Source organism: Alligator sinensis, unplaced genomic scaffold, assembly GCF_000455745.1.
Source record: "Alligator sinensis unplaced genomic scaffold, ASM45574v1 scaffold198_1, whole genome shotgun sequence".
In the NCBI taxonomy this organism is placed as follows: Eukaryota; Metazoa; Chordata; order Crocodylia; family Alligatoridae; genus Alligator; species Alligator sinensis.
In genome coordinates, this window is record NW_005841906.1 from 3,440,840 (window position 1) to 3,454,565 (window position 13,726).

Consider the following 13,726-nt stretch of genomic DNA (forward strand, 5'->3'; position numbering starts at 1 on the left):
TGAAACCCTTAACAGTGTAACTGGTGACCTGCAAAAAGGCTGGTGACCCTGCCTTCCTCATTATGCCTAGCTGGGAAATTACAGTAAATGGCAGTTTCAAATATTGTCTTGATACAGTTTAGCTGTGTAAGCAATCACTGGGGGTGCTCCAGGACTGGTATGTGCAGGTGAAGGGGAGGGAAATGAAAACATAAGACCACATCTATCCTGAGCTATGATCCATTCTATAAAAAATTGAAATCTCTTGATCTGATCAGTGCCTTTTCCTAGCAGGGTTGGTGCTTTCTACACTCGTTAGTAGAAAAAAATGTAAATTTGATGGATTCGTCTGTTGTGCAGGACTGCATCAAGTGTTTCTCTAAATCTCAAGTGGTATAGGCCTCATCACTTCAAGCTATCCCTGCAACAAGAAACAACTGCCCCCTTCTCCTCCAGTTTAGACACCAAAGACTTACTAAGTTAAAGCTTGGACCACAACCCATGCAGGGGCAAGAGAAAAAGTAAAAAGTAGCCTTTTAATCCCTTAGCAGGGTACCTGGACCTTGTGCCTGTTTATACCCCAGACACCAGAAGAGGATGTAATTTGGGTGTAATTTGTTGCTGGCACATGGGGTAGAATGGAAAGTACTGTACCTTTCTTAGCCTGTCACTAAGGCTGCAATCTAGATTTTGGAGTTAAAGTTGCTCAAGTGTATTTCCTCATACACAAACATTACAGATAAATATCAGTTAAAGCAATACTCACACAAAGTGTGTGGTTAACAAGCAGTAGTGGTTAATAAGTCACTTTCATAATAACAACATTCAACCACACTAGTATAGCGACATCTTCTCACATACTTATTTTGAAAATGTTCTTGGAAGTCCATTTGCTCTGGTATAGATTATGCAAGATCTATACAGGCCTTGACCTGATAGGTCAGTCCCCTGGTGGATCAGTACTGGCAAACAGATAACTTACACTGTTCAGGGAGGTGTTTGGACCTGCCCAGTATAAACCCAGGGTTTTACCAAAAGGATTCAACATCATGTGTAGACGCATGTAGTTGGTACCTGTCAATCCTTTGGATCATGGTGTTACACGTAAGAGGTCTAGTCAGGTTCCTGATGAATCCGCTTGTGGCTGACAATCCCAATTCGACACAGCTTGTTACAAGTTTCACAGATCCTTGTGATTGGAGTTCAAGTTTACAGCCTGCTGTTTTCTTCTTTCTCACTTAGCTTTCATGCACCCAGTGCCAGATGTTCCCTCCAGATCAGACTGGATTCTGTACACTTCTCCCAGCTTTCTACATTGATGTTGAATTACTTCATATAATTCTTGCACACATTGTATACCACCATAGGGGGTGAGCCCACTTTCTAGAGCTGTCTCAAATCTCACTGTACAAAATATTCATGAAGAGGCAATCTCCTCCAATTCTTCTGACATGACTGAGCCATCACAACCTCCTCTTTTTGATAGCTGTTTCCAAGGGTGTTTGCAAATGTAACCCTCCCCAACCCCAAAGGGACTTTATTTAAACTCGGTGGGTTCCCATGCCCAGAAGAGGCAGCACATTACTTCAACCCTGCTCTGCAGCATCTGTAAAGATCAGGTGCTTTAGTGGGGCTTTTTTGGCACTTTTATCAAGTAGATGACTGAATCAGCTTTAGCTAAAAGCACCAAAACCCCCACACTGAAGTGCCTGATCTATACAGATGCTGCAGAGCCAGGCTGAAGTAACATGCTGCTGCTTCTGGTAAACCACGGTTTTGTTTTGTTTTTTTAACATCTGAAAGCAGCCTAAGTGCATCAGTCTTATATGCTGCAGCACCTCTGTATTTGGTATTTTGTCTTCCCATGTTATTTTAAAGATCTTAGGCAGGCATGGTACGTGGAAGCGGTTCAATCTCTTGATAAGCCTAGCATATGTAGTCCACATTACTGAACCATGAAACGGACGACAGCAAGTTTCATAAATTGGCATCTTCACCTTTAGAGGTTGCTATTATTCCATGCACATTTCTGTAATAGCCTGAAAATCTTAGTTGTTTTTCTGATTCTGTTAGTCAGTTCAGTCTGAAGGGCAAGATTCCAGCTGATCATAGAACCCAAGTAGCAAAAACTGTCAATGACACCAAGAGATTTACCCTCCAGAGTGATGTACTGTTTTTTCCACCTCTTGGTACATGATCACTACAGTCTTCTTGAGACTAATTGCCATCTCAAAGCTCTTGCATGATTTAGAAAAGCGGACCATGAGATTTTGCAGGGAAGATTCACTGTGGGCAACCCAGGCTGTGTCATCCGCAAACAGGAATTCTCCCAGTACCAGCTCTTTCACCTTGGTTTTTGCTCTAAACCATGCAATGCTGAACAAGCCTCTATCTAGTCTGGTTCAAAGATAAATGCCATCATTGCTGTCCTCGAGTGCTTGAAGAACAGGAATGAAAAGTAGATGTTAAAAAGCATGATGGGGGCTAAGCCACAACCTTGTTTCATCCTGTTGTTGATATCAGAGGCATTTGATTCTTTGTTTTCATATACTACAGTTGCCTTCATACCTTAATGTAATGTTTGAATGATGTTCAACAATTTGGGGGGACAACCCAGTTTCTTCAGAACAGTAAAAAAAAGCTGTGTCTTTTGACCACCTTCGAAAACCATTGTCAGATGAATGAAGGCTATGTACAGTGGCATTAGTTTTTCTCTACACTTCTCTTGCAGTTGCTTGACTGAAAATATCATATCAAGGGTGGAACATCCTGAGCAACAATTGCGTTAACTTTCAGGATAGATTCTTTCATGTAGAGATTGCAGCCAAGGGAGCATAATGTGAGTGACTACTTTTCTGACAATATTCAACTGGGAAATACCTCATAGTCACTTCTATCCCCTTTATTTTTGTATAATTGTATAAACCGAGCATCTTAAAAATTTTGCAGTACTGCCTCCTCTTTCCAGTAGAGCAATATAACATGTAAGGATGTGCTAATATAAAGCAAGTTTTACTAGAAGCACTTGGTAGTGTATCACAAACACGAAGGTAGTAGAGATCTCAACATATTCCTCAAAGAACTGAAAAATCAGCTTGCACTGTGCACAGCCTCAACTAGGACTCTCCAATGCAGTTATTTAATATCTGAGTGATGCTAATAATTTTAAAATTAGAATCTCAGTATCTCCATAGACTGTACACCGCAACTTATAAGGATGCGAAAATGATCACATACAAGATTACATTAAAAATTTGACATTTTATCAAAATGGGCAAATTTCTTTGATTTTTTTTTTTTTACTTATTTTAAAAATCAATTACTTACACAATGCAACCTACTAAAAGTAACCATACTGAAATATTACATACGTGTATCTACACTAGTTAACACATAGATGTTATATAAAAATATTATGTAAAACATCCCAACAAGTGAAAGTTAAGCCTAGTGTCTAGAAGTGCACCCATTTGCAAATAAAAAAAAAAAATCAAGAAATTATTTCTTTAGACCAATTGAAAAAGAAAAGGTGAGGCCACTTCAAATTCGAAAAAGGACCACTTAAAATGCTTATAACAAATACAGTAATTGACAGATTAACCTGAAAATCCTGAATGATTTCATTTTGTGCTTAGACTAAATGCTGTAAATTTGGGAGACTATTTTACATGTGGGATTTTCAGCCTTTTTCACCTCAGACCCCCAAAACATTTGTGATTTTCTGCCAGCATCCACCTGAATTCTACAGTTGAAAAGATCCTGAGATTGGGGTCATGCCACAAACTTGCAGACAGTATTGTGGTGCTGGGTGGGACGTGCTGGTGGATCTGTTGCTCTGAGATGGAGAAGGATTTACTTGGTAAGTGGATCTGTGGGATGAGCATAGGGCTGGTGCTGGCTTGGTGGCCTCCACAGGGGTGCAGCAGTTGCTTCTCTTCCTCATGGTGTATTTGCAAGTTGTGATGTCAACCTCAAACCCATCAAAATGCTGCTTCCCCTCCTCAGAACTGAGCACCGTGTGAGAAAACAAGAGCTCTCCTTTCTGTACAGGCTGCAGGATTTGGGTTATTAACAACAGCAGTGAGAAGGGGAACAAGGCATTTCTTTCTTGCCTTCCTCCAGCTCCTGTGGGGTCGTAGTGACTGCATAAATCTGCCAGTTTCTTTTCCTCATTGGGTGGGTTGTGTCCCAGAAGTCACTCCCTCATTGCCCACCTGAGGGTCAGGCAACACTGGCTGAGAAACACTGCAATACATTGTCCATCCATGGAAAAAGAGGAAGTTCCTGCTATACGCATACATCTCCTGTAATTTTAACCTTGGAGGTTAGACATTTTTAAGATTCCCACATCTGGGCCTTGAACATACCCTGTGGTGGTGAACAGGAAATATCTACCACCAATTTGGGGGTGTGATATTTGCACAGTTTCTTTTTCTTTTAGCAAGGTCTCAAATGTGACCTGGCACAGCACTAATGTATCCTCCCATCTGGGCACAGACAGCTAAAAGCAGTAGCAACATGCTAAAATTAACAAGTCTCTGCTTGCTTTCATGTGTATTTTTCAGAGCCCTGTGGGCAAACTGACCAAACACCAGTTAGTCTGTCTCACTTTGCTGCTACTTGGTAAGCCCAAATGCAGGCAGAGAAGTTATTCACTGGCAGGAGGAATAGATTGAGAAAGTGGAGACTCCAACTCTTCCCCATCAGGCTGCTGTGGGGAGGGGGAAAGTAGCGGAGACATCTCCAGCATGTTAGGCACGTTTTGCATCTGTTTGCACACTTAGAATATTTAGTGGCACGCAACTCAGTGAAAAGTGTGTTGCTTACTTGCCTTTTATGGCATAGCACATGGTTTGTGCTGACTAGGCAAGTCAGGAAGCCCTGGAAGAATGGGGGGCTAGATGGAATTGATCATCTACACACATCAGTACAACTTTATTAGTACTTGAATAGTTTCTTTCGGTATAAACCACAGCATAAAATGTTTTATAGCAACATTTTATGAGAAAGTGGGACGTATATATTTACTAATCATAGTTGTATAAAGACAGGTTCTAGTGAATATTAGGTTATCTGTTCTGAGGTAGAGAGAAGAGTGGATCTAAGCAGAATATAGGTTGGGGAGATTTTCCTTATGAGATCTACAAGCTGGATAAGACAGAGAGATCTGTTCCAAATGAAGGAGAGTGCAGAGGAGAAGGCTCTTCCACTAATGAGATTGTAGAAAGGGGCAAGTAGCAGATCAGTGCTGGGAGAGAAGATCTTTGGCATGTACAGATATTCACTCTCCCAGGACAAACAGTTGTTCCCAGGTTATTTTTCTCCTGAAGCAGCCATTTTTATGCTGGAAGAAAAAGCCTGAACATCTGTATACTTGTGGTTTTTCCTGGGAGAACAGAGACTCCCAGGAGAAAATTAATGTCTGTATGAGGCCTATATAGGTAAGAATTGTGAGGTAGGTGGTAGCTAGACTAGAATGGGGTTTAGGAAGGTATCTAGGTATTCCAGACTTTATTGAAGGAACCCAATAAAGCCGATAGCTGCCTATTCATATTCCAGCATTTTGGACTAGAGTAGCCAAGCTGGAGTCTATAGGTATCTATTACGAGTGATGAAGACAAGCGGGTGAGATACAAAAACAAACATGATGTGAAACTTCCCAGAACATTGAATCCAGCAAAGCAGGTGGGTGGGAGAAGTCACCCCTGTGCTTTCCAGGGAATACAGATTTTGTGACATTTTGTGACATTTTCTCATAATGAAATATTGAAGAACTGAAAGGCTGACATGATAAACTATATTTTCTACAAATCATAGCTCAGCTGATGTGACAGGCAAGGATTGTTGTGGGTATCTTTTATTGAACCAACTGTATGGTTGGGATAGACTTAAACACGCTGTCAAATGCAAAACATTCTTCATCAGACCTGATGAAAAATACCTCTTGCATAATTCCTGAACTACTACACCACCCCAACACTACAATGGCCGGTTTGATGAATTCTGCATGTCCAGTTGTATTTCACTCATACTTTACAGGAATGCTCTACTCCTAAATGGGTTTATAAGTAGTTAATATATGATATAAGCACATTTTATGAATTATAGTATAGCATTAAGTTGGTTACAAGCATATCCAGAGCAGATATTATCCGTGGCTATAAGTAACCTACTGGTCTGCTGAGAATTATAAGTCTGGAGTAATTGATTAACCATTTACTAAAACATCTATTGTATGATTTATTAATCCTTTATAAAGTTTTAATACTTTCAGTACACTATGACCACATTTCTATGGTTCTGTAACCAAACTAGTATTAGCTGCTTGCATGCAGTTTTTGCTTTGCTTTTCTAGCTGCTTAGAAAAGCAAATCCTCGCATTAGAAAACAATGCCAAATTCCTCATTCCCACCAAAAAATGTCATGTATGTAGTTGAAGGCAAAATTTGGAATAGCTGTGGCCTGTCAGCCTTGCCTAGGGTCAGATGGGTGGTATAAAGTCCATATAGTCAGCTTCTTAATTAACTGGCCCAAAGCAAGAACCACACACTGGTAAAGTAGTCCTGAAACAGTCAGAAACAAAAAGATCTACTTGCATCAATATTTGGCTCACAGAACTGCTTTCAAGGGGCTTGGGAAATGGTCTGAGATCAGAACTTGCTACCAGCTCCCCGCTTATTCCAAACGAAGTTCTGCCGATGAAGACAACTCTGGGACGGACCTGGCATTTTAACACATTTGAAAGAAAAGATTATTGGGAAAACGGCTATAGAAATTTTGTAATTGTACATGCAGGAGAAAGCCTGCTAAAGATTTCACACAATGGAAGGGAAAGTTTCATCTGGTGAATGTGATTATATATGTGCCCATGACCGTTTGTGTTTCTCTCATTGTGGCCACGTGGGAGCAAGGCGTGATTTCTCTCCCAGCGTTTTTAGCTGGACTCCTTTGATATTATGCATTCACACTTCTGCTGGGAGGCAGTCACCACAGATTTCTGAAAGCTGGAGATCTGCATTTGAGGAAATAAAGTGATAAGATCAAACGGATGGCAAATCATTCTTTCAGGAGCACTTGCCCTAGGGCTGGTGGTGAGAAAAACGATGGGGTATGTGTATTACAGTTCCACTTCCTCAACAGTTTTTGTTTTGGCTTCTGCCTTTATGCTGTGAAGGAGTTTCTTGCTTCTGAAAATATCTTCTATTTCAGAAATGGTCCACAACCCGTGATTTAGATCCAACAAACGTTTATCCAGAAGGCTTGTGTGGTGTGAGAGGTGGGGGCAGGAGAGCCTTTGCTCTTTCTAAACTGCTCTCCATGAGCCTTTCTCAGCTGGGTATGTGGATTCTAGGTTGAGCAGACTCATCCTCCAGCTTGGTTACAGCTTCCTCTGCTGTGCCTTGGTCAGATTTGGGCCACTTTAGTTGAAGGAATTTCTCCATCAGGACAGCTCCCAGATTAAAGACCAGAGCAAGCCAGGCCAGGCTGAAAACAATCCAAATGGCTGCCAAGCTCCTGTAGATTGAGATGTAGCGCTTGTTGGGATCTGTGCCTGAAAAAGCCATGAAACTCTATGTGTTAGGCTTGACTCCTGGCAAACAGGATTCCAAACACACATACATCAGGCAAATTATTCATGATCTGCTGAGATCAGGAGAACTACATGCATTCTTCATAGGAAACATTATATTGTGGCTTACTTTCCTGTTCACAGTGTGAAATTAGGCTTGGAGCAGATGGTACCAAAACTCTAACGCCTTGTCTACATATAAGCAATAACCACATCTAACTTTAAACAAGGTTGTGTAACATGATTTGCTTATGGAAAAAAGACTGTGCTGTAACCATGCTAGAGGGCCATGTTTTAGCATAGGTGTATAGATTCTCTAATACAGGGTTGTCAAACGCATCTGGCTCCATGGGCTGGGTAACTAGCGCGAGGCCAGTCCACGGGCTAGATTTCACCCACAGACTGCCTTACCATCCCCTAGCATACCTGATCTGGCTGCTGCTCCAGTCAGTCTGGGACCCATGTTGCATGTGGTGAGGATCTTGGAGTGGCTGGAATGAACGCTGCGTGTGGCTCAGTCTGGCTGGAGCAGAAGATGTGCTGCACGCAGTCATAGTAGCCAGACTTCACCACACATGGCACCAGCTCCACAGCTCCCGGACTGTGTTGCATATGGTGCCTGCTCCAGTCAGTCTGGGGGCTGTGCTGCAAGCGGTACCTCCAGGTACTGCATGCAGTGCGGGTCCTGGACCAGTTGGTGTGGATGCTAGATCAGGTATGCACCCCCAGGGGGTGAGGGTGAGAATGAGGGTGGAGAGGGGGAAGGGGTCCACGTGCCTGATCAAGCTTATGGACTAGCCCCGCGCCCCGGGAGTGTGCCATACTTTGTGTGAGTCTGATCAAGCCCAGGGGCAGCACTAGGTGGGGCAGATAGCGGGCCTTTGTAAGCCAGATCCAGCCCATGGGCTTTATGTTTGACATGCCTGCTTTAATATGTTGGGCACAAATAAGGTTTTACACTGCTGCCAATATCTGTAGTGTGCAGCTCATTGGAGTCCTGAACAGACAGGCTCAGATATAATTTGGGGAATGCATTATTGAGCAAATGTATGCCATGTTATGTATCAGAATGTGACGGTCACTACATGTACGTGGCATTTCCAGAGAACAGATGCTCACTGCACCAGCCAAACAAGTACTTCAGTCAGCGCTCCAGTGTGCTCCTTCCCTGAATCCATGTGAGCCAAATTCATCACTGAAAGCCATGGCATTGCACCAAGGAAGATTTGGCTCCCTGACAGACAAGGGGATGATGTGAGGGATTTCTCCTCACAAGGTGACAGATCCTATTGTTTTTTGCATGTGGACAGTCTATATACCTCAAGTATTCAGTACATCATTTTAAAAGACCAGGTGCAGAGAAAAGGTCTCACATATTGCTAGCAACCACTATATTGCTTGGCCCAGACTCCTGGAGATTGTACGCTGCCATTTAGTACACCTTCTTACAAGGGCCTTCTCTCTGCGTTTAACTAGGGTTCACCTTGGTAGCTTGGTCTCTTCCATACAGGGAAGAAACTAATCAAAACAACCCTAACCTGAGCTCAAAGGATTAATAAGGAGCTACAGAGTCTTTCACCTGTAGGCCTCTGACTCAAGTCTAAATTAGGTTGGCAGCAGTTACTGCTGAATGGATGTTCAGTGGTTAGTGCGGAGTGAGTGTGGTCGGTCTTAATCTGGCTCCCAGTGGAAGAAACCCTATACTGCTAAATCTATCAGCATAGCTGGCACTAGTTAATCCATCTGTCTGTAGTGTCCACAGAGACAAAGGGGCAGTTTCCCACTGGTGTAATATCAGTAACTTCAACAGTTACTCCAGTGAACAGTGATGGAAGAACATAGGCTCATGAAGTTCCCCCAAACCAACCCCTTCATTACCTACTACATAGTCCCCAAATCCGATGGTGCTGAGGGTGATAAAGGTGAAGTAGAAGCCTTCTCCATAACTCCAGCCTTCAACATAACTGAAAATCATTGGGGGGAACACTAGAAAAAACAAGGTGCCAGTGGCCAAAAAGAGAGCTATGGCCAGAGTGTGCACCACCTGCAGGAGAGAAAGAAGAGGGCAACTCAGTAGCGCGTCATGTCTGTTTTTGTACTGTTGCTGGATTTTAGAATATATAATAGTGCCACAAAGCCCAATTACCAAAAGACCAATAGACAAGATAGAAAGAATGAACAAATGCTCATCTTTTCCCATGAAGTGCAGGCATGAATCAATTGCATTCAGTAAATACAGAGTCTGAAACAATGCCTAGGCAGAGCATGCCTCACAGAACATTTGTCCGCTGTAATGTCAGCTTCCAGCATTCAAAAATCAGGAGTTGGGTCTCAGAAGATCATGATGTTTTAAAAAGATAGATAGATAGATAGATAGATGCATTTTTTGGTTTGCCTTCTGATTCGTGGGCCTCTTGGATGCACCTAGGTCTCATGTTCAAGCTTCAGTTGTGATGGCTGGAAACTCACTTTTGTTTTTTAATGAAAGATGAGGTTCTCTCCTCATCAAGTGACTCTAGGAGCTGTTGCAAGCACAAGAGCTGATAACATGGAATTAGCATTCCTTTAATATGCTCTGCTTCTTAAGATGTATAACTTGTGTGGAATCAGAAAAAATATATGCCTTAAACTTTGATTATTTTAGTTATAAGATGACATAACCGCTTTGTGGAGAATTGCTGGCTCTGTATAGTAGAACAGATAAGAGAAAGTGTTTGTTCTTTGTAACTCCTCTGCAACTGCTTCGCTCACCGCGGCCTTGAAGATAGCAAAAAAGTATGTACAAATCTGATTTCCAGGTGCAAGAAGGAGGTTTGTGAACTAACCTCGCCTCCCCCATTAGTTCCCATCCTGATTACAGCAAAGAAATAATGAAGTAATATTATAGCCGCTTTTCATGCTAATTTCACTATATGATCACGTGAGTTGTAAGCAACTGTTAAAAAGTATATAAGCCTCCTGATTTTGCTCTTGGGGGGGAACCCCTTCCAAGTGCTTGGGAAATCCATGTCACTTTGGAATCCCCCCTACAGCTGTAGTTTCTTTTGAATAAAAGCTTCTGCTGACCTGACCCAAAAGTATGCTGCGTGTGTTTCCATGACAATTCCTGGTGCCGTGACTCGGATCCAGAACACAGGCTGAGGAAGGAGGACCGCAGACTGCCCCCCCCACCCCGAACCGCCAAACTTGAGAGATAAGAGACCTAATTCAAAATCTCTATTGGGGTTTCGGAGGAGAACTGCCTGTAGGCTCCCAACTTGGCCGTGGTAACTGGATCTAAACCTTGTTAAAACAGGTCAGTCTGAACCTTACTGCCGGCTAAAATTTTCTGTCTGGTAAAGGATCCCATTTTGTGTCTGGTAACGTACGTTTTATTTAGGGAGAAACTGTATGAAGCACCTTCATCCTACAGCACATCGGGCTTGTCGTTAATTAACTAAGGCGGTGTGGGGGAGGAGGTCTGGCTGACTGAATGAATGTGCATGTGTGTGTATTTAGAAATATGAGCCACTGACCAGGTCTGAGACTACGGTTGGGTTCAGCCGCCCCAATTCTGCCTGACAGGGCAGTTTTGAAAGCAAGGGGGCCCAACTGGAACCTCGTGACCCAGTGGACAGGGCTTCCCAGTGATTGAATAAATGTGTGTGTGTGCATTTAGAAAAATGAGCCACTGACCAGGTCTGGGACTAAGGCTGGGTCTAGCCGCCCCGATTCTGCCTAAAAAAGGTAGCGTCGAAAGCAAGGGGGCCCAGCTGAAACCTCGTGACCCAGTGGACAGGGCGTCTGAGTGATTTTGTCTTTTCCAAACCCCTTGTCCCAGTAGCTTCTGCCGAGAGCAGGAGTGAAAGGATTCCTCTTGTGTTTCCCATTCCCATTTCCATTTTATGAGCCGGTGTCGGGTCAGAAGCCTTTTGTCTGGGCAGTGAAAAACTGCGGGGCAAGGCACTGAGCGGCCCGGACATCCTAAATAAGCCTCTCCTACGTCTCCCTGTGTGACTGAAAATGGGAACGAGTCAGTCTAAACAAGTTCCCGTCCCCCCTAAGGGGACTCCGGCGTACTTTATGTACACACACTATTCTCCCGAGGCTTGCAAGTACCTGGATAAGTGGAACTGGTATACTAGGGATGATCCTGTGAAGCATTTTCCACAAGAAGGAACATTTGATCAGGATAAAATAGTGCACTTAAGAGGGGCTTTAGAGTCCCGTGGATCCAAAACACCACAAAACCAGTGGGACGCGTTCTTTTATTGGTATGATGAAATGTCCAAAAGGCGGACAGAATCTCAAACTAGGAGCCTAAAAGACTCTCAAGAAAAATTAAAACAGCAGTTACAAGCTGTTCGGGAGAAATTGGCTGCTCCCCCAAATTACACGCCGGCCACCGCTCCGATGTATCCAGCATTGCCCGGGGCGCCCCCACCACCGGAGCCAGCAGAGGATATCCTTGACCTTTGTTCGAACCCTGCTCTCCTGGGACTCCCACATCAGCAACAACCGGTTCAACATCAGGCTGCAGCCCAGGCTAGTAACTCATTAGCTGAAGCTCCTTCAGTAAATCCATCCACGGAGCTTAATAGTCTGGACTCATCCACCATATCTGCCACTCAATCATCACCAGTGTGGCAATTTACTCCTGGGTCACAACCCACCACAGGTGTATTTAGAAGAATGGGAATAGGCATGGAAAGATCTCCCATCAATCTTAGATCCCGAGCTGCACAAGTTTACCCCCTAAGACAAATGCCAGGCATTGGCACCGATGGACAAAATATAGTAACCGTGCATGCACCCTGGACTCCAGGTGATCTCTACAATTTAACTCAAAAATTCCCCAAAATCAGGGAAGACCCAGAAAAATTTCAGGAAGAATTGCAGACTGTTATAAATTGTTATAATCCAACATGGGCTGACATTAATCAGCTCATGCGATCGATTTTGCCCAAGGAAACTATGCTACGTCTGTATGCTGCCTGTACTTGGCCAGATCAAAACCCAGGGATTGGCCAAGACTTTATTGACAAGAGAAATGCTTTGGTTCAGGCAGTTCTCACAATTTGCCCAAAAAAGGCAGACTGGACCAAAATAAATACCTGTAAACAAAACAAAAATGAACACCCCAGTGACTATTTGGAACGCCTCAAACAGGCATTTGAACGATACTCAGGAATGGATAACCCAGTCGGAAATGCTAAACAAGCAATAGTGGCAGCATTCATCCAGGGACTTAACCCTAAAATTGCTGAGAAAATTCAAACAGTAATTATTGGCTGGGAAACTAAAGATTTGACTGAAGTCCTTGCTGCGGCTAACCATTTTCATAACAAATTGGAACGGTCTAAAGACAATGCCGAGTTTAAGTTAATGGCCTTACAGATTTCTCAGTTGCAGGGTCCAGGTAGAGGAAGGGGACGAGGACGGGGAAGGGGAGGCCCGGGTAGATTCAGGGGAAGAGATAGATCCTTGAGCCCACAAAACCCAGGCTATGGGAACCAATGTCATTATTGCAAGCAAGAAGGACATTGGAAATCAGAATGCCCCAAGCGCCCCGGCCAAGGACCCAGACCCCAGTCCCTGCCCCCACCTCCACTTCCTGTCAATTTTCCCAGTGTTGAATAGGACAGCCTGAGGGACAGTGACATCATCGCTCCTTTGCTTGCTACTGACCAATCTGGTCCGTTTGTTGAATGCCTTATTTCTGGTAAACCTGTCTCCTGTCTTGTCGACACCGGAGCATCCCGCTCCACGCTAAAGGCTGCTGAGTTTCCTTTTCTACCTTATTCTCCTGAAACTATAAATGCTGTCGGTATAGGCGGACAACCTATCCCACATCCCGTCTCTGAACCTGTCTCCATCTCTATTGGCCCTTTGTCTGAAAATCATGCCTTTCTTCTTAGCCCCTGTGCACCTGTCAACCTTCTTGGTAAGGATTTGTTGTGTAAACTGGGATGCGTGATTTATTGTAGCCCAGATGGTGTTTACCTTGAGGTACCAGAACATAGGGAAACTGAGCTTGTGGCTTTGCTAACCCAGGAGTACTCTGAACCTGACACTTCCTACTTGCAAGAGGAACTGTTGGCACGAGTACCTCCACAGCTGTGGTCCACCCATGCAAATGAAGTGGGGCACATGCTGAGTGCTGAACCAGTGCGTATCATCTTGAACCCTGCCAAGCCA

The 13,726-nt window shown here is 43.7% G+C and overlaps 1 protein-coding gene across 1 annotated transcript in view; it reads right to left on the bottom strand.

The window, feature by feature from the left end:
- Nucleotides 1-7,307: 7,307 nt before the first annotated feature.
- Nucleotides 7,308-13,726, bottom strand: part of LOC106721894 (potassium channel subfamily K member 16-like) — a 20,046-nt gene continuing 13,627 nt past the window's right edge. The window contains exons 4-5 of the mRNA XM_014517394.1: nt 9,428-9,593; nt 7,308-7,531 (exon numbers count right to left, since the gene is read on the bottom strand). Coding sequence (XP_014372880.1) covers nt 7,308-7,531; nt 9,428-9,593 — 390 coding nt within the window. The remainder of the gene's footprint in view (nt 7,532-9,427; nt 9,594-13,726) is intronic.